We start from the raw sequence: 20,520 nt of genomic DNA on the forward strand, positions 1-20,520 counted from the left end.
TTGACTTTAAGCTCAATAATGTACTTTGCGTACGTGTGTAATTGTTGAGCGAACGTCAAGTTAACGTCAAGCGTGTAGTTAATCACACTATTTACTCAACACTCTTATTGTAGCGTTATTCGCAATCGGAATGATAGGTGCTGCCAGTTATTTGCATCACCGCAACGCAACCCCTTTCGGTAGAGAGCTGGTGTCCAAACAAAGATCGTGACATTGCCAAGCTGCAGCGGCATTCGTCGTGCACCCGGGATGGGTGTATTATTATTAATGTTTTCACCCGGTCATGCACGTTTGGCACACTTTGGAGAGCGCATGGGAACACGGGGTCGTTTAGTCGAACTCAAAAACTGCCAATGTGCATCATCTTCGACTTTTGAACAGCGTTTCCGTGCCACTTCAGCTGCCAGCATTGACGGTACGTGGTACACACTTCGCAACAAACTCCGCCGTGGTGCTTTATGTTAATCATGCGAGTGGGCCTGCCTGACCGTGGCTGCCATCACTCGATCGGTTCTTGAACCCTTCAAAGCAAGATCGCAAAGACGGACAGTGGTAAGTGTGCGCACGTCCTCCAACTAATCACACCGTGCTCATCGGGCGGACACTTATCGGGGGCCCGTTACGATAATAGACTTCATGCAACGCCAATCTGCATAAGCGGTACATTGCGCAGATATTGAGACAGAGTGGTGAAAGGTGTCGATACCATTGGTCACATCATCCGTCAGGAGAAAACTGCACACCTTCGCAGAGAAAACATTGGCCCCGCTTGATATGCCACTTTCGTGTGCGAGATGTTCACCAAACCGCCTGCGTCCAACGTCGGCATCTTCAGCCTGCACCGCCCCATATCCGTGGATACCGGCGGCAAAAGGGCGATGCATCCATAATGAGCAAGCGAATATCGCACCGCTAATGAAGACATTGGGCCTCACGCTCACTGTGTGGTTGTTACGCCGTGCGGTTTACGCGGTTTTTGCATACGGACGAGTTGAACCGCCAGTTGGTGATGCTTGAAGTAATTGGTTTCGTTTGTGCATCCGCTACAGTCATTCGTTCGTGAGGTGGTTTTCGCATATTCGATTGTCGTATATTTTGATGTTTCTAATCAAAACGAAATAGAAAATAGCTCATTCGTACGATTAGATTGTTAGTGACACATCTCCGCTTGCGATAAGTTGATAAATCACAGCACCAAACAGGATGTTTCTGACAAAACCTCGCAAAAGCTCCATCGTAAAAACAAAAACATTGAATTTCGGTAACGGTAAATGTAAAAGCTTTCCCCGTTACGGTTTTTGGATGCAAATTTCCTATTTTACTGCGCTGCACTATCAGCGCGCGATGCATACAATACGGGCACGGTATTAAAAGGTTATAAACTATTTTATCGTCCTTTTTGGGCTTACTAAGCTATAAAATTTAAACTAAACTAGGCGTTGCAAACCGTTCCCCGGGAATGGTTTTTAATCAACACGATAAAAATGCAAATGTCGTTCGAATGTGTGTGTGTGTGTTTTTTTGCCATAAAATAAAGTAACTTTTAACTGGCCGCAGACATATATCTATGCAAAGTGAAGCTAATGGTTGGATTAACTTGTTAATCTATGCATTGATGTTAACAAAAAACTCATTAACACTTCAATCCAATAGGAATTAGAATCGCAAAAAAAAAATAGATATTCTTAAAATTTGGTTTAATATATCTGAGCTCTTGACATGGTCTAATTATGTATCAATTTCCGACATTTCCGACTTGACGAAGATCACGCACCGTTGAAGAATGTCGCAATAGAAGCCACTGTGCCTCTTACGCCCCAAAAGCGTGTCGAAATTCCGATAAAAAGCAAAGTAATCTCCGCATTTCCATGCCCAAGGAACGGGGAACAGTGTCAATTGGTCGGTGTTGCATAATCCATCCCGTCGTTTCCCGCATCCGAACACAGCCGCTATTACTGCACCCGAAAAATAACAAAGGAAAAAAAACCGGATTTTGCTAGCGATTGGGTCAAATTTCTCGTGCCCCAGCATAGGGTTTTCCATCACGCACCCCCATTTACGTTACCCTAGCGGCCACCCGGGTAGTGCGGGCCGGTCAGATAACCTTTCCCTTACTATGCTACTTCCCACCGTTCCGACCACTCGACCAACGACGGACATTTCTTACCAATAAACACCTTCATCACCTGATCATCGAATGTCTCCTACCCCTTTTTGGGGGCCGTTTTCCCAGCTAATCGATATTACATCAAGGTTAGCTCAATCGTAATGTCCCCAAAAATACGCACCCCAAAGACAACCCCCTCCCGGGGGTGGGAATCTATTAAATAACCGAACATTTCACTTTCGTTTGAAGATGATGTATGTGGCGCAATAAGTAAAGCGTCGGGTAACATCGGGATTAGGGGTGGACGGACGTACGTGAGGGATGATTATTTGTACCGTGCTCACAATGTATGTTCAGCAACGCAACCACCAATGCACCATCGGAATGGTACTTTATGGTGCAAACCCGTAAGCAAAAACCGCGCAGCCTCTGGTCTGGTCGGAATGTGCCGGGTGCCGCTCGGTTGATATTGGCACGTTTGTCAACGGCCTATCGTCACCGTTCGACGTTTCGATGGTCCCGACCAGTCGGGGTAGTATGCTAATCGATTCAACCGAATGCCACACCCGGCAGGAATGTGTATGTGCATGCTAATGTGAGGCGAACCGTGCCATGGTCCCCGCGGTCCTGCAGACACTGGAGAACTCCCGCACGATGACAACATAGTGCGTGTCGCCAACATCTAAATCAATCAGCTAGCACCGTTACCACGTTACGAAGCGATCGTGTTGTTGGTGGATGATTTACTTCCATTGCACAATGTCCAGACATACCACCGTACAATAGCAATACCGTGTTTTGTTTCTCCTTTCAAGTTTAGTAATAAACAGGACTAGGTGGACAAACGACTAAGTACTCCTTCGGCGGGGAGAGAGAGAGAGACCGGGGTGATGTGATGGCATCAGAAAAGTCCTGCCACTCTGCTGACATTTGAAACGGATTCCCAATCCAATTGGTAGTGACATTTTCGAACCGTACCACTGGCCCGAGCTATCAACGTGGCGCATGAATTATAATACCTGCAACCTGTTTACGCTAAAGTTTACCGGCTAACATTTCATCACCGACCAGGAAGCAGACGATGGAGAACAGAAAAAATGTCCTGCTAAATGTCACTCATCAGGACACAGGATGCGTGTGGGGATGAACAAGCGATTATGTCTGCACCCCTGTGACGTCCGAAGATGTTTTCCCTTGCATTATTTGACCTTGCACCTGGAGGTTAATTGGTACGGATTGTCTCAGCGCTCGTCACACACACACATGCGGACGGTTTACTTTCACCCGGACGCAGCATGAATGATTCACCTGGTGCATGAATGCTGTTTTGATGTAGTTCGAAGACCCCGAATACCCCAAGGGGCCAGTTGGTAATCGATTGGATCATCGCTGTCGATGGTTCTCCTTCGCTTCCCGGATGGTCCAACTCAGTCAGCGGTTAAACGGGCGGTGCTTGTTAGTATAGTAATGAATGGTGTGCTTAAGATAATTGCAGTACCGCTCGCAAAGACGCTTAAGTCGTCGTGGTGCTTATTGACTTCCAACGCCAAACGGCTCTTAGGAGCAACCTAAAGGTATTAATAAATCATTTATTATTTCGAACCTGCCTGCAGGAAAATGGTTGGCCCTCGAGAAGATTGTTTAAGGCTTTACTAATCTAACACACACACACACACACACACAGCAACGCGTGATCTGGAACTTTTGAGAGAATCACTTAAGAAATCGCCCATAAACAACACGTGGCGGTTCGCTAATGGTGCACGGACAATTCACTTTTACGCAACTTCACCCGGCCCGCGCACCAAGTCGCGGCAAGACCCCACTAATGCATGTGAACTAGTCACATGTGAAGAAGAGTTCGGTTTTCTCAGCCTCCACACAGTTGGGCCACTTCTCACGGCTGCACACTGTACCGGGTGGACCATCTAGCGCACCTCGGCCACGCATGCACCCGCCCCGTACGCCAGTGGAATGGATAATCCGAGGCGCAGGTTTAGCGCCTTTCTAGCGTCTAGCGTACAAAGTACGTGTTTTCATTTGCGAAAGCGAATGCCGACCGGCAGCAGCGATGTGCAATGGGCTGAGAACTGACGATTTTGCTGATCGAAAGATGAGACGACGGTTGATGATTACGGTCCGTTTGAAGGTGGCTTGGAAAAGAATGAATCTTCCCAATTCGTTTGTGCCATTGCAGCCGTTGAAGCTGTTTAGTCGGGAATAAAGGCACTGTCTGAAGCAATCTGACAGAGGACGTGGAGCACATATCAGTTTGTAAGCTAAAAACATTCAAGGCAATTGGTGCGATGTGTGATGCACGCTTGCTGGAAAGGGAAACAGTTGGGAAACGTGCATAGGTTTTTAATTATTCGATTGCCAAATAGGCCAGTTTATGATGCAAATTCAATTTTTCGCAACGCCATTCCGACGTCAATTGGGATGGCTTGCGAGTGTGGAACAACTGGCTTGACAGGAGGGGTGATTTATTGGTGATGTAAAATTGGTCTAAAAGTGATATTGTTCTTAGTCTTTCTGTAGCTTAATGCAATCCCTAACTGGGCATTGAAGTTCAAGGGAGAATACTAATCCAGTATCTACGATGGATAATATATCTTACAGGGTTTCCGAGTTGAAGTCATTTTCAAACTGATTCTTCTCTAGTCAACTGCAATGTAAAGAATGGAAGCTTATTCAAAATGTATATACCACATTTGGTGCGGCCAGGTGGTGTATTGGTAGCAGCGCCGGTCTTCACACGACAGGCCCGGGCCAAAATCCCATCCGGACCAATCGCCCGTAGCAAGGGATTGCATCTTAGTAAGCCAGAAATGGCAGGCATGCATGACCTTATGTAGGTCGTTACGCCATGAAGAGAGAGAGAGAGAGAGAGAGAGAGAGAGAGAGAGAGAGAGAGAGAGAGACGATACCACATTCATCTTTACACATGCCTCTGCGATTTAAAAACAAGCCAGAAATAGCTTCAACTTCACTTTTGAAGCCGAAAAACCCTGCATATACTTATTCGATGATTAAAATCATTTTTACCATAAAAAGGCTGAATTTCACAGAACAATATTGCAAATGAAATAAAAGTCTAGATCAATCCATTAATTAAATTAGTTTCAAATATTACTTCATGACTTTGCTTGCCCTGTAAATGCCAGCACGAATGTAATACCCTGTTTTGAGGGTAGAAATATTGATTTGTGACCCACAAAAACAATATCTATTTTGCGTACATTTTGCTCAATGTACACACACACACTCTGCTTCGCTCGATCGAAGGTTAAGCCATGGAGAAAAAAGAAATAATTCAAAAAAACGAGCACGGCCCAAAAACAACCCTGAAATTTCTCGCACAAACCACACCACAGCACAGGGCTCCCAGTCAGGGAGGCCCCCTTTTTGGGGCCTAAATCTTTTCACCGGTGGCACACACATCGAAAGCCTAAGCGCATAATTAACCTTCCGTTCCACTGCGTCAACCGGAGCAATAACAACACATATATAAAGAAAAACATGGACAAACTCCCCGCAAACAATTTACAGGCGAACGAATCGAATCCACCACTGGGAGGGTTTCAGTTTACACCCCAATTCGACTGTTTAGCGCGTCACCCAGAAAGTGAACGAAATCGAAAGTGTTTTTGGCTTGTTATTTTCGTGTTTTTTTTTGCCTATTGTCCACTTGACATTGAAATACATTTCACTCGACGTGACGATGTAATATGCGTGCTTAATGCTGCTAATGAGAGTCTTTCGAGTCACTAAAGCAACGATGCAGCAGGGTGGGCAACGTGTGGAGCATATGTGTGTAGCATCTAAATGACCAGAAGCAATTAGCATCAAATCTGTGACAGGGCCACCAACGCATCATTGTTGCTGCTAGTAGCATTCATTCGTTGCAAAACATCCGGCAGCAGCAAAAAAGAATCAGAACACCAACACCAAAAATGCTAAAACGTTGCCACACACCGCTTATACACAGTGATTAAATTAGGCTAACACATTCATTTACACTGTGCCTGGGAGATAAAACAATAGCTTTTCTTTTATGCAAAACGTTTACAAATCCAGCTGCGGTATGTTGGAACGGTGTCAAACCGTGACGGCGGAGAACGCACCGGCAAAGCATAATCGAATTTATCAACCCAAATTGCACACCGTGATTGACCACACGTTCCCCGTGTGTTTTACGATCGATCAGCCGACACAAAAAGCTGTGTACGCGCAAATGTTTCGCGCACATTTCCTTTGCGTAATGGAATCAAACAGCGCGCGAACCGTTGCGCGAACTCGCCGCTTGCTCTATATGCTTGACGTGTATCATCCGTCGCTCGCTTAAGGTGAAGTAATTCCTGTGGAACTTTCTGACTCACTTTTGTTAATGTTGCCGTTTTGCAAACAGTACACAGACTCGCGTGTGCGGACACTCACTTTTATTACGCCGGATGAGGCGGATAGTGGTACAGCGGCCGAAACGCACGTGCACGATGAAACGAGGGTTTTGGCCGCGGGTTTCGGCGGTTTCGAGCGCGAACAAAATGTAAAGCAGCCCCCCCACCTTTTGCAATCACGTGCCCCGTACTATGGATCGTTAGCTGGGCAGTGGACGGTGTCGTCTGGTTTAATTTTGACAGCAAATAGTTCGTTTGCTTTGCTCTGCCAAACGCTTCATAGCATCGCCAGGGAATTGGCACACGTGGAATATTGCTACCGATTTAGGTTAAGCGAATACAATGTGAAAGGTATCGATCGTTTATTGTAACAGAGGGAGAGAAAGGAATTTGAGGTGCATGTTTTGATTAAAATGTTACAAATAACATCATATTAGCTTGATGAATGCTTTAAACATTTGTTTATTGTTGGCTCTTCTTTAGGTCCTGATCGATAAAGTATTTGTTTTTAAGGGGTTATTACACTCTGCAAGTTCAAAAACATTGTTTTTTTTCGTTAAATTATTTGTGATCTTTACTGGTTCGCAATATTTTTCTCAAGGCTCATGAAACACATCGCTCTAAATATGTTTCTAATATGTTTTCATGGCGGGCATCACCATTTTAAAAATGGTTCTCGAACTGAGTGTAATTTTTTTAAATTTTACACACTGGCATGTAGCTGTATTTGTTATATGAAGCTGTATTTATAGTCGTTCACAGCCATACTCATTGATGGAAGCAGCTATGTACGTTTCCATTTTTTCATTGCTGAACATAATTTTAAAAAAATCTACGTACGATTACAGCATATCCAGCAAAAATTGAGGAAAAAAACATCATTTTTGTTCTAGTTCTTACGGTGCGACGACTCAAATGTCCGCCAATCAGCAAGTTACTCTGAGAGATTCTAGCTGGAAGGTGGTCGAAGGAGTTGCCCAAACGATATACCACACATAGGCATTCCCCCGTAGTGTACTATCCTCCTAAGCTCAGAATTTGATGGACTTACTTTGTATTAATAATAAAAATAGCCAAACAGTAAACTACAATCTGTTTTTGTTTACGATTTACGAAACTACGCACAATGATTACAAACTTATCGCTATTGTACGGCTACATCATTGCACAATAAAACACTCATCCTTAAGCAGTCACTTCGGATGCAAACTTTCTCCTTTAGCTACGTCAAAACTTACAAAACCAACCCTCAACACCTGGAGAGGAAAGTGAAAACATTCATTCATGGGCGCTTTACCGTCATTTGTGAGTCATGTCATTGGCCTGATTTTGCAAACGAATGAATAATAAGATTATGCATACGCTTGAATCCCACTCCGTTGCGCGGAGCCGTGTCCGCCCTGTACAAACAACCACACACGACGCGTTTCTGTTCTAGGCATACGATTAGCTTCCACAATGTGGTTTCAATCCACCGAACCAATCAACTGTGCAAGATAAATGATATAATTAATCATACACCCGGTCAGACGAGCGGACACATACACAGCATAAAGGATTGATTATGCTCATGCACGATGACGCAGGCGTGTCGCGATACATGCGGGAAGTCGCGTCACGACACACTTTTCATACCGATGACGGCTGGTTCCTCACCATACTGCGGGGGAACACAGGGGACGTTTAGGAAAAGCGTCGCCACAGTACGTGACCACACGTACTTCATCCTCGAAACGATGCCGTTTTCAAGATGCACGAGACTGATTGGAGCGTTACTCTGTCATCATCGGCGAAGGTTTCCTTTGGATGTGGTGGCTAAGGATATGAAACCAACAGCTTCTCACAGCACTGTGGTACGTTTCGGCCGCAAAACTACGTCACTGCCAAGAGTTACCATTTGGGAAGTTACGACAACAGGCGCAACGAATCATGACTCTTCGATTCCGGCATCGGTAACCGCTTCGTACCGAAGGTTGGCACTCCTTCGAGAGCATTCTTTGTCCCACTGCGATGTTTAACAGGTTCTACAAGTCTTCCTTAAAGTGGTGGGGAAGTATCGGTTACCTGCAAATAAACGAGAACAAGAATGAATATGATTATAAGATCACAAGTGTATGACGAGGCTAATGCTTATCCAACGTCTACGCAAATCAAATTCCTTTCCCATGCAGAAACCCTTCGGAGCCTTACTGCGAAGTTTGTAGCGAGTTCCCTGTTTGGCACTAGATTAGCATCAATTAAGCGTGGTTCTATTCGCTATACGTTGCTTTGATCCTTCGATCAACACGATCGCCTATCGCACGGTACGGCAGTGTTACTATATTGACTTCATTAGCCACACCTGTCCCGGTCGATTGCGCACTTGGCAAAGCCCATCATCCATCCGAACGGTTGGTTGAACGATGTGTTGGCTCACCTCCGATCTGATTCTAACCGACTAGACGGTGACCTTCGTTAGCCGTTACAATCCCCATTCTCCGCGAGATGCTGGTTACTTAAGCACAAACTCACCCTAGCTGAAAGTTGAACAGCACGGTCCATCTAACGGTGGCAAACTCACGGACAAGACCGGTCTCTTGGGAGGTATAGGTTTAACTGCCTGATCTTAAATAATCCCGTGCTTGAGATCCATCACCGGTGTAGTCGTGCCGTTTAGCTACAGCTTTAACTTCCGACTGGGCATTCTAAGCGTGCGTAGTAGTTTTCCTGACCGGTGATGAGCTTAAATTGGAAAATCCACCTTCAATTCGACCAATGGACGGATGTCTTGTTCCGATTATTTAGCCACGGTTGATCATTCTAACCACCCGCCAGGGGCCCGGGTTTGCTAATGTCAAGTGCAACCTCTTTGGCATTTTCAAGGTTAGACCGTTCGCAACCGAATGGGGTATGTATTTAACGGAGGTTTAACAACGGGTCTCAGCTTCGATACCTACCGATCGCCCTCGATACTACACTTCATGCCGGAGGTAGGCGATGCTTGTGTGGTTCCATGCTCTCGACAACCCGGCTACCGTGCCGCGTACGCAAAATGGTAATTTGTTTTGATTTACCATTCAAAAAGGCGGTTTCTAGAGTGTGGTCAAGATGGTTACAATGGTGTAACAGGTGTCGATACTTCTAGCACCGAATGTGAAAGAAATAGTGGAACAGTTACCAATGGAACTTCGTAAAGTATGTAAGACAAAACCAAAGGTAAGACTTGTTTCGTTTAGAAAAAGCATTCTAATTTGTTGTTGCAGAAAAGAAGTATTTTAAACAAAAGACTCTCAATATAGGTACAGAGTTACTGAAGAGCTGCTGATACTGATCGTTCGTAAGTGATCGCATAGTGGACAGAGCTGACAGTACCCTTCAGATATAATAGTAGTCGCTCAGTAGCGAAGGGGACACACTCAATGCTTCCGAAAAATGTCATGGCAATCAATTGCTGTCCGATGTTCAAAGTTCATCACTTACCGATTGCCATAATTTACCATTCCGGACAGCACTTCCGAAGCGTCCGTGTAGTGTATCGTTTTACTTGCTGTCCAATCCAAAAAACCCGAAGGAAGGTTAATTACATACTCCTGTTGTATTGTTTCTCATTGCTGTAGTTAAACCATCAAACGTGCCCAGAGTCACTACCGCGTGGTTGTATCTAATCATTTCAGCGTCATAGGACTGTAACGAAAGATTAAAGTCTACGACTCGTTCCAAACCGTGCGACGCCACCGAACCGGTACCGCGCATTCGTACCAGCAAATGTTTTGGATGGAACCTCCGGAACAGTCCACGGTCCGCGTCCACAGACACGCGAGAAAGCTGCTTGCGAGATGCATCATCACCTACTTTTTCCTTGCGAATGGTGCAGCGCGCATGGCAAAACCCCCGATCGCGGTCCGATCTGCGACGATCGGCGATGGTGATGGTGGGCGCACATTAATGAAGGTCTTTCACTTTTGCACACACCCATCCACCTCCCCTGGGCGGAACTGTCTCGCCTCGGAAATACGCATCGGACGGCGTATCGGGTTGAGTTGCGATTTATGAACATTCGGTCGCCTGCAGTCGACCGCCGGAACGAAGGTGTCTGCATTAGTCCAGCCAAAGTGTGTGCCTTTTTATCGCTGGTCGCAAGGTAAGAGAGATGTTGTTGCCGTTTTCAAACCATTAGCCATCCGATTACCAACGTCCACAACAGCCTGCAGCTACGTTTGTGCGGCCAGCTAGGTATGAACCTTGACAATCACACTTTAAAAGCCGGTAAAGGATGCACAGCCATATGTTAGGATAGGTCAGTGACATACACACCCCATAGCCCCAACGGGACCTCTCCCGACAGTTCTTGTGCGATTCAAGCTTTCCCCCGGGGACGCTGTTCAATTGCAAATTCTGCCACTTTTCAATATGATTTCTGCACCAGGTTGCGCCCTCAACCATCTGTGGTTGAGGTTTCCGCGGGTGGCACACCCCGGACACCATGCCGGATTGAACACAAGGGGAGGCGTTCGTTCGTTAACCTTTTGCCGAACGAAACCGGCAGCACCCTGGCGGGCCTTTGCGACCGCGAATGGTGTAATGGGCTGCAGCGCCCAGCACCGTACTGGTTCATGTTTTCTCTCGCATTATGTGGTTTTTCAGACCGGCTCGATTATCGAGCGGTAAACTGGGCGTGTGCTAGCGAATATGCCGCATGAAATCGATCTTTTTGAACTGTCTTTTGCGCTACTTTAATCCACCGCGGGTTTTCTTTTTCTTTTCCAACGGAACAATCGTTGCCAAAACGACAGATTGAGAATGGACGGCGATCGTTCCGTGCACTGGATCAGTGGGAAAGCACTCAGATGGATCGTATTAAATGGTTAGGTGTGGTCTATCATTCTTGGCAACAGCACGATGAGGTACTCGAATTGCTTTAGATCAAAATTTTAACCTTTTACAGGCAAGTTATTAAAAAAATCAACAAAAAAAGTAAGCTTGGACACGGTGCCTATTAGGGCCAACTGTCAAAACTTCAAAGCGAAATATCTAGCATATTTACTGTCCACTCCTAGAAGCCTGATGGTGCCCAGCAGGGTAACGACATTTCACGCAATTGAACCAATAATTTTTACAATTTACCAGCCCAACGTGAAGGCTCCAGGCTTACTGGGGGAGTGAAACACAATACCGAGAGGATCGATTTCGACAACCGTCAACACCGTCGTTCAGTAGTTTAGTATTGCAAATTCCGCTCCCCAAACGGTTTATTTCCAGTATGAATCAGCGATCCGACCTCGGCTGAATACTGAAACCTAACATTTTCCCCCCTCCGCTTGTGACTGTACTGAGATCCCTTCGAGAGGTTGATCCTTCGGTCGTGATCGTAAGTCACGCCCCGCCAGTGGATCACGGTGGCACTACTACTTCCACGTGGATGAATAGAAGGTTCTTTGCCACAATTACCCGGCACAATGCAAGACCTTTGACACATGGAAAAATGATGCTCTGGGTAGAATGTAACGGTTTGGCACTGTAGGAAGTTTGCCCAGTTTGTCACATGACTCTCATGACGGTGCGTTCGTTGTTACGATCATGATTGGAACAAAACCATTATTACTTCCCAGCGACCAATTGTCTATCGCTCGTGAGAGGGTGTCCCCCTTTGCGAGAATGGTTGATGGAAAGGAAGTTTCGGCAGTAGTGACTTTGAAACAATGCACTGTAGCGTTTTTTTTTTTAATGAAGATCTGGTAACATCGATCATTCATCATACAACATACAGGGTTTTTCGAGCCGGAATGGGTACCAATTCTGAATTCTTTTCCAGTTAATGTAGAATATCTGTTTAGCATTTAGAAATCAAAGCGATTGTTCAAATATCTAAAATATTTGAAAGACAAAATCAATTCTATGCAAAGCTTTTGCAACTTGCAGGGGTTTTCGAGCCCAAATGACAAAGTTGAAGCAATTTCTAGATTCTTTTCAAGTAGAATATGTAAAGGTAGCTCTTCCACCACTCTCAAACTGGCTGCAAGATGCAAGAGGTGAAGTCACCTTTGTGGAAAGCTTTTGCAACTTGCAGGGTTTTCGATATTGTTGTCGAGATTGTCAAGAAGTTGAACCAACCTATGGGTTCTTTTTCAAGTTGAAGTAGAATATGTCTAGGATATGAGATCTCCACCACCTCTCTCAAGCTTGCTAAGAAGGCTAAACATGCAACGAAAAGTTTTAAGCTTTAAGCTAGCTAGAAGAGTTTAAGAAGAGCTTAAAGTTGTAGGATATTCGAGGTCTAGTGTCAAATAAGCAGAAATTTCTGGATGCTGGTCAAGTTGAACTTAAACCCGTCTAGGATCAGATGATATCCTTCGTACTTGAACAAGATCGGAAATGTCTGAAAAATTTCATAACTACCTTCACCCATTCCAGTTCATCTTAAAAAAGAATTTAGAATCGGCTCCAATTTAATCAAATTTAAACAAAAACTTTTTACAAATTTTACTAATTTCCAATTTGCACCAAAAAAAAAACCTGAAATGAAATGAACGCCATCAAATATGCTCCTAATCCATCAAAGAGCTCGGTTTTGAGTTCTTTTTAGAGAGTTATTAAAGGCGAACCCTTTTCATAGCCTTAGAATGATGTGTAAAAATTGAGATTTTAAACATTCCAATGTAATTTTCCCAACCCTGTGGCTTACTCGTTAATTGCTTCTTGGTTGCGTGAGTACGCACGCTACCCTCCTCCATATGAATTGCAGCCGTTAAAAGAAAATTCTCTCCACTGTAAACGAGGTTCGTGTGCTAGCATTGGGAAACGTGACCATGAACATTAAGCAGCCACCAAGGGCCGCACAGCATTGTCACATTTCCGTATCCCACGAGCTCACAGTCACCGGTGCCTGTGAAGGGAAGAAAAACAAGGTTCTGTAACACCGAACGGGGCGGGGGGGACTAGTATCCATTCGCTGGCAAAGCGTGAGAAGCTTCTCAGCTAAGGGAGGTACGTAGGCGATCCGAGGTGTACCGTCACCCGGTACCTTCGTTATCACCCTATTTCCTCGGAGAGTTTGGTGGGCTTGTTGTTGTTTTTTTTTTTGGTGAGTAGCAAAGTCCCTGGGTGAGTTCTAGGGACAAATGGATGTTTCGTGTACCGGGGTTGTATGCCGCTTTGTGAGTAGTAAATATTTATTTATTATTCCACCGGTCGATTGCGAAACCGTGTGATTGTGCCAGCAGTATGCTTTACCGTGTGGACACATCAATGGGTTCGGTTGGGCCACAATAAATGACCCATGACGGCAGTTCCTACGCTTCCCGCACCGTATTAGGTGTTTCAAAAATTGGTAGTATCCACACACACAGTACCCAGCGCTAACAGGGTTGTAATACAATTCTACCGGAAAAGGTGACCGAAGATAGCCCATTCAACGATCGCTTACCACCGCTTGTATCAAGTGGTTGCGAGTGTTTTGTTGGACGGCATGGAGCCGTCAGCAGGTAGGCAGCGTAAATTAGTTACAATTTATTCTTGCTGTTCTGCCATTGGCGGGGGCGTACCAGCGACAGCGACTACACGCGGACGTACTCGTGGAAGATCATTGGCGGGATAGAGATCGGGCAGAATTATGGCACAAGTTCAACGATCTGATCATTATTTGCATCCACTCGGAAACGATCAATCATCGTCGCTAATCGTTTGTCGCGTCAAATACAAGCTGAGAGCTTAACATAAAAACTCAGACGACGAAGTCACATTTATTAGGAAAAAATGATATTTACGAATTTTATTTGATTTACTACAACCTGTTGGGCAAAGGGCAATTAAGAAAATGTTTCATAAATATTGTTTATTTATCCCGTAAAATGAACAATCAATAGTTTTATCCGTAAGCTTGTGGTTGGTTAGCTAGCATTAGTACAATAGTGATACAAAGCGCAATATCAATCAACCGTTGTAAATGCGCCAACAAACTAAATTGAAAGCCAAAGGTGAAATATTCTATCGAGCATACAATTTATTCTGATGTTTTGCTTATGAAATGGCAGTCGATTATAGCCATGTCCATCAAACCTAAACTCATCTATTTTTATATACAGCCACGCGCGGAGCAACTTCATATCGAGGCATATATCTCGTAACATGATACGTGTTTGGATGTGCCGTATTGTCTAATACTGATATCAAACTGACATATAACTTTGATTTCTCATACCATTAAATTGGATTAGTATTGATCAATTTTCTATCATCTTACCAACCACCACGATCCTCCAATCAGCGTGCAATTTGAACTGCCGTGTGCGTGTAGTTCGAACGCGAAACAGTTTCCACACCAAACGCGCTGGCATTAACTTTGGTAAAAATCGTACCAAAGGCATGTTAATCAAGTTGTTGATCGCCAAATCAATTCATCGGTCGGTGGTGGTGGTGATCGTGAAAATTTACCTACCACCAAACGAAATCAATTCCATCGGCTGATGATCGACCGTACTAACACGTCCAATCGTGAGGTGAGAAACCCGAAGCTCGTGCCGCTGCCGATGTTGTCAGGCTTGGTCAGACAGCATGAATTTCGAGACGACATTTAGTGCAGGCATGTTGTAAGTGCCAAAGGCTCAACGAACCTTTCGGCGGGACGGGGGAGCGGTGTCGGCTCGCCCCGTTGTAAGTAGGGGTCCCCCTGCGAAAGGAGAGCTCACGTTGGCCCGGGCATTTGTCTAGTCGAGGCACGCAAAGGTTTGTAACAAAATACTACCAGCGTCCGACGGCACCAGCTCCGACCAATGGATTGCGCGCGCTGGATTGATTGATCCATGGTGCGGGTGGGGTTTTGGACCGTTCAGGCCGGTAAGTTCCACATTCAGAGTTTGTGCATTATTATGGCGCTGGGTGTGTGATGGGTGGCATAAAAAAAACCGGGTGCATAAAATGCATATTTAATCAACATTTTCATTACAATTTTCGTCACTCCCTTTGGGTGCGGGGCGGTTGCTGCGAGTGCTTCTTTAAACGTGCTAAACGCGTCTTTATTTCTTCCCTTCTTTTATATGCTAACCCTCTGCTAAGACTACGACGATCCTATTACTGCAACAGCTCCGTCTGCATAATGATGAGAATGTACCAAAGGACCAATGTATGCTGGACAAGTCCGTCGTTCCTTTCGTGACATAAAGTAAGTACTTCACTGTTAATTTGTGTTGCAACAATGTACAAGGGCAAAAACTTATCGTCGTCTTTCGATTAGGGCGTACTAAATGTACTGAGAAATTCTGTACAGTTAAACATTGAACAATATGCGTTTTCGCCTTGAGGATAAGGTTTGCCAATTGATCTTCGTTCTTCGATCTTTTGTGGAGCTTTTGTCGATATAATGATTTGTTAACCAGATATTCCACCTGTATTGAGCTTTGCGAAGATTTGACCTTAAAGCTTAACTAAAATCACACTAGGATTTTAATTTCCTGCATATCCAAGCAATCCATTCCTGCATTTAGAAGAGGAAAATTGCAGTTGAGAGTGTAGCTCAGGCCGGTAACTGATTATGCTGTTCGGTCGGTTTGCGATAACGTAAATTATTTATAACATGGTTCCTTTCAGTATAAACTGATAGCCCCATGTAAACAACGCAGTTGCACAGCCGGCTAACCTTTCTTCTCTTTAGCTAGATGATCACCTTCTCAACAATTACCAGCAATTGGCATTATGCTATTAAACTAACACTAGCATCATGTACACGCTTATTTGCAACATCCGGCACTGAGCTCGGTATCAAATGGGGCAGATAAACGATCATGGTTATATGCGCGGACTTAGCATCAACCGGAACCGGAGCATCTACAAAACATGAACAATATCTTATCTTTTCACTATCACTATAATTTCGGCGGATAAAGAAAACGTATAATGAATATGTATCCCATTTGTATGGTTTGTTTTGCAAGCCAAACTCACCTCATGTGCCTTGGGATGTTGGTGTTTGCAGTGGCCATCGTGCACGGAACTGGCGACCGCAAACGTGCATCCAATGGCTAACCACAGCAGACCCACCGTCGCGACCGACGAAGCCAAACGTTCCAGCCTTGAGATGGCAGGTCCGTGTGGCCAACCGCTTCCCGTGCTGCAGCTATCGGTTTTCCGCCTCCAATGCTCACGTTTATTGATTTCACTACATTGCCGCATTTCCATGTCCGCGTGCAACGGAGGCAGCGGTGACATTTCGACGTGTTGTAAACGGCTTTTACAGCAACAGGATTACCATCTAGTCATCCACAATCCCGTGTCGGTGTCGGACGTGTGAGGAAACGCAACAACAATCAGAGCAACAAATTTTCCGAATTATCTTTCAAACACACATACACACTTGGGAATAGGGGGCACTTTTTTCATTAATTATTTCGTTACCGAACCAACCTAGAACATGATGAAAGGGAAATTTTTATTCCCTTTCCGTTTGCCTTTTCATTCCACCGTTCGACCCAATTTGGTGCGAAACTCTCACTTTCGAACCACAGCACCGAAGAACAATACACACAGGATAAACACTAACACCACCGCACACGTGCATACACACCACCCCCGTAAGGTGGCAGGACGAGTGTCCGCTATTGGGGGAAAACGGGAACAATTCGATGGGTACTCCCCACACCCACCGACCAGGATCGATTCGAGAGCGCACCAGGAAATTAAGATTTTCTACACGATTCGCACTCCGCGGTATGCGCGTGTTCCGTACGCTCGACACCTCCGAACGCCTCGATTGCATAAAACGGACTGAAAGTGGTTTCCAGCGAAGGGGCAACTTTTATTTCACCTAAGCTGCAGCGGGTGCTGCCACCAAACAGGCCGGTGTTGCCGCTGCTGCTGCTGCTGCTGTTGACTGTGTTGTACTAGCAGCAGCTGCATCCCCCGTGCGCGTTGTTGATGCAGCACCCCAAAGCTGGTGGTGGATGCTGTTGGGTAGTTCGGAGTTTCCCTCTCCCCATTGGCAGCTTCACGTTGCACAGAAGTGCCGGTACCCCCAAGGAACAATGTTGACCCCGCAACTAACAATTTCACTGCGGTTGACTCCACATACTGAGCGGCTGTTGGTAAGGCCGTAACTACAAAATTAGCGATTGTCGCAATTGCGGCTGCGACAAAAGTAGCTCAGTTTTCACAAACAAATTTTGCGACATTCTTGCCACTTCTTGAGCTGTCAAATTTGTTTACATTTTCACACACACACACACACAAAATTTGTTTACGTATTTGGTGGACCATGTCACAAAAAATCTTTACCGAATTTAATTAAATTCAGATGTAATAGAATAAACAGTGAGTAATTTACTTATTATTTCGACGAGCGAGAATTGATTAACGAGTTATAACTATACTTTTCGTATACTGTACTGCTTCTTGTATCATCTCGCTTTTCTGAGATTTTGTTTCTTTTCCGCTCAGAAGAACGCATTCGCAGTTGAGATGAGAGATGATGATAGCAGGCACCCGCACGGCTCCTTTCCTCGTAGCTTTCACACCCCCGCGAAGAGCCGGACAATTCTGCTATCCGGCCGATTATTCGGCACAAAAACGGCCAATATTTCGCTTCGTGCCGACTTCGGCCCGTGGGCCGATGATGAAGCGATCGATGTGCGAATTCGCGAACAATACCCAACGAACGGTTTTGAAGTTTTCGGTACGAAACGAACTGTTTTGAACTGATTTGAGATTCAATAAAAATGCTTTAAATTGTATTCTCATTTAATTTGTCGTTGAAAAAGAACACAAATTGAGTGAGGTAAAGCAAATCCAAATCATTTTGATGCAAAAATTGGTATAGGAGAGATTGTTTTCGTTTTACTCAATCTTTGAATATTCCTTGAACAATAAAGCAGCAATTAGTTCGTCCTCTAGCTCAACTGCACTTTTTTAGCCTATCTTTATCACTTATTGTACCTGTATACATTTTAACTTCATAAGAATATGTTTTAAAAATAATAATTTGATGCGCTCCTAGAGCTGCTCGAGCGTGAGTGGTCGAATTTCTGGAAAAGCGCTCGAATCACCGGTACGCCTTTTGACAGCAACAACCCTCGCTGTCATTTTCGCCATCTTTCATTTTTTTGTAAAGAAAAAGACAACTTGTATGCATCTTCGCTGGATTTGTTTGAAGCGCTTCCGAACGATAATTCAACAGTAGAAAGTAATTTAAACAGCCAAAGATAACGCGTGACGATGGCAGAATACTTGGCCTCCATTTTTGGCACCGAAAAGGATAAGTAAGTATGGTAGTTTTCGCTAGAAGCTGGCTCAAACTTTCCACTACCCGACGGCGCTTGTCGGTGTTTGGTTGGTTGAAGTTTGTTGTTTCCTTACCGCCATTAGCGGCAAAGGAGCGGTTGGATGTGTTTGCGAAGAAATATATATTCATTAATGCTCTTCCTTGCAGGGTCAACTGCTCGTTCTACTTTAAAATCGGTGCCTGCCGACATGGGGACCGCTGTTCCCGCATCCACAACAAGCCAACTTTCTCGCAAACCTGCCTCCTGCAGAACCTGTACGTAAACCCGCAGAATTCGGCCAAATCGGCCGACGGTAGCCATCTGGTAGCGAACGTATCGGACGAAGAGATGCAGGAGCATTATGACAATTTTTTCGAGGACGTGTTCGTCGAATGCGAAGACAAGTATGGCGAAATCGAGGAGATGAACGTGTGCGATAATCTTGGCGATCATTTGGTGGGCAACGTGTACATAAAGTTTCGCCGTGAGGAAGACGCTGAACGGGCTGCCAAGGATCTTAACAATCGCTGGTTTGGTGGAAGACCGGTTTATTCGGAACTGTCCCCGGTGACTGATTTCCGCGAGGCGTGCTGTAGGCAGTATGAGATGGGTGAATGCACGCGCTCCGGGTTCTGTAACTTCATGCACCTGAAGCCAATATCTCGTGAGCTGCGACGCTATTTGTACTCTAGGCGCCGCGGACGTTCCCGGTCCCGTTCTCGGTCACCACGTCGCGGCGGCGGTGGTGGTGGTGGCGGCGGAGGCGGTGGTGGTGGTGGCGGCGGCGGTATTGGAGGTGGTCGTGATCGTTCCCGCGATCGTCGTCGATCGCGCAGCCGAGAAAGGAAAAACGATCGTAACGACAATGGGCGTAAAGGACGATACTGAATACATGCGAGCTGAGCAAAGTTAGAGCGCCTTTTTCTTGTTTTTAACTCAATATTTTGTCACGTATTTTACACTAACCGGGATGGATGGAATTGAATCATCGCATGGGCGGTGGCAAACTTCCACCACTACGTTTAAATACATTTACATACGGAAAATGGATCGTGAGCATGCCGTTTCGTTCTCAATTCGTATCAGTAAATAGGAACCAACTTCCTCCTGTGGCAATAGGGTGTCAACAGCTTTGATTCATTAGAAATAGGATAAAGTGTATAAGCAAAACTAATTCACCACAAAAGCATGCATGAAGTGAAAGTCATTTGGAGAACAAAGCGAACTTTAATAAATAAATAAAGTTGTATGTAACACAAGAAGATATTTATAAGAGAGAATACTGTGTATAAGCGAAAGTGATAAAAGTCAAACATCATAATTTAATCGTTAACCCGGAAACGGTCTTGACCAAGTTGCAATTGGGAATAAGCGCTATTTTTCTTTCTCTCCCATTCATCGGAGTTTGTGCCAAGTACGTCTGTATGCACAAAGTTGTTCGGTATCGTTCGGTTCGGTAAGTATAATGCACTTTTCTAAGTTTTCTTTTCGCACTGGGAATCTCTTAAAATAGGATCGAAAACTCTTACGTTCAGTGAGTTAGTCGCATAACACGGCTTATTATTTGATGGTTGTATATTATGTAAAGAAAAGAAATAGCATAACGATTACATTTCCGGTCTTAAAATGGTACAAATTTCACGCAGTCAATTCACTTAGCCCAGGTCCTACGCAAAATGTAGCTCTCCTGGCGCTAAATGCACGGAACATCGGGAAGAAAATATATCTTACCGGACGACGACAACGACATTAGTCGAGCAACACCGAATCGAACATTTGAGAAAAAGTTCCC

General features: G+C 45.0%; 2 protein-coding genes across 2 annotated transcripts in view; one reads left to right on the top strand and one right to left on the bottom strand.

Annotated features, from left to right (window-relative positions):
• Positions 1-16,683, bottom strand: part of LOC128707770 (leishmanolysin-like peptidase) — a 29,872-nt gene extending 13,189 nt beyond the window's left edge. Inside the window, exon 1 of the mRNA XM_053802727.1 lies at positions 16,420-16,683. Within this exon, the coding sequence (XP_053658702.1) occupies positions 16,420-16,683 (264 nt within the window). The remainder of the gene's footprint in view (positions 1-16,419) is intronic.
• A 1,998-nt stretch (positions 16,684-18,681) lies between these two features.
• On the top strand, positions 18,682-19,616 carry LOC128706897 (splicing factor U2af 38 kDa subunit). The gene is made up of 2 exons (XM_053801840.1): positions 18,682-18,725; positions 18,896-19,616. Exons 1-2 carry the CDS (start codon positions 18,682-18,684, stop codon positions 19,614-19,616), a joined length of 765 nt encoding a protein of 254 aa, XP_053657815.1.
• Positions 19,617-20,520: the final 904 nt, after the last annotated feature.

The sequence above is a fragment of the Anopheles marshallii genome, chromosome 2, assembly GCF_943734725.1.
Source record: "Anopheles marshallii chromosome 2, idAnoMarsDA_429_01, whole genome shotgun sequence".
NCBI classification, from domain to species: domain Eukaryota; kingdom Metazoa; phylum Arthropoda; class Insecta; order Diptera; family Culicidae; genus Anopheles; species Anopheles marshallii.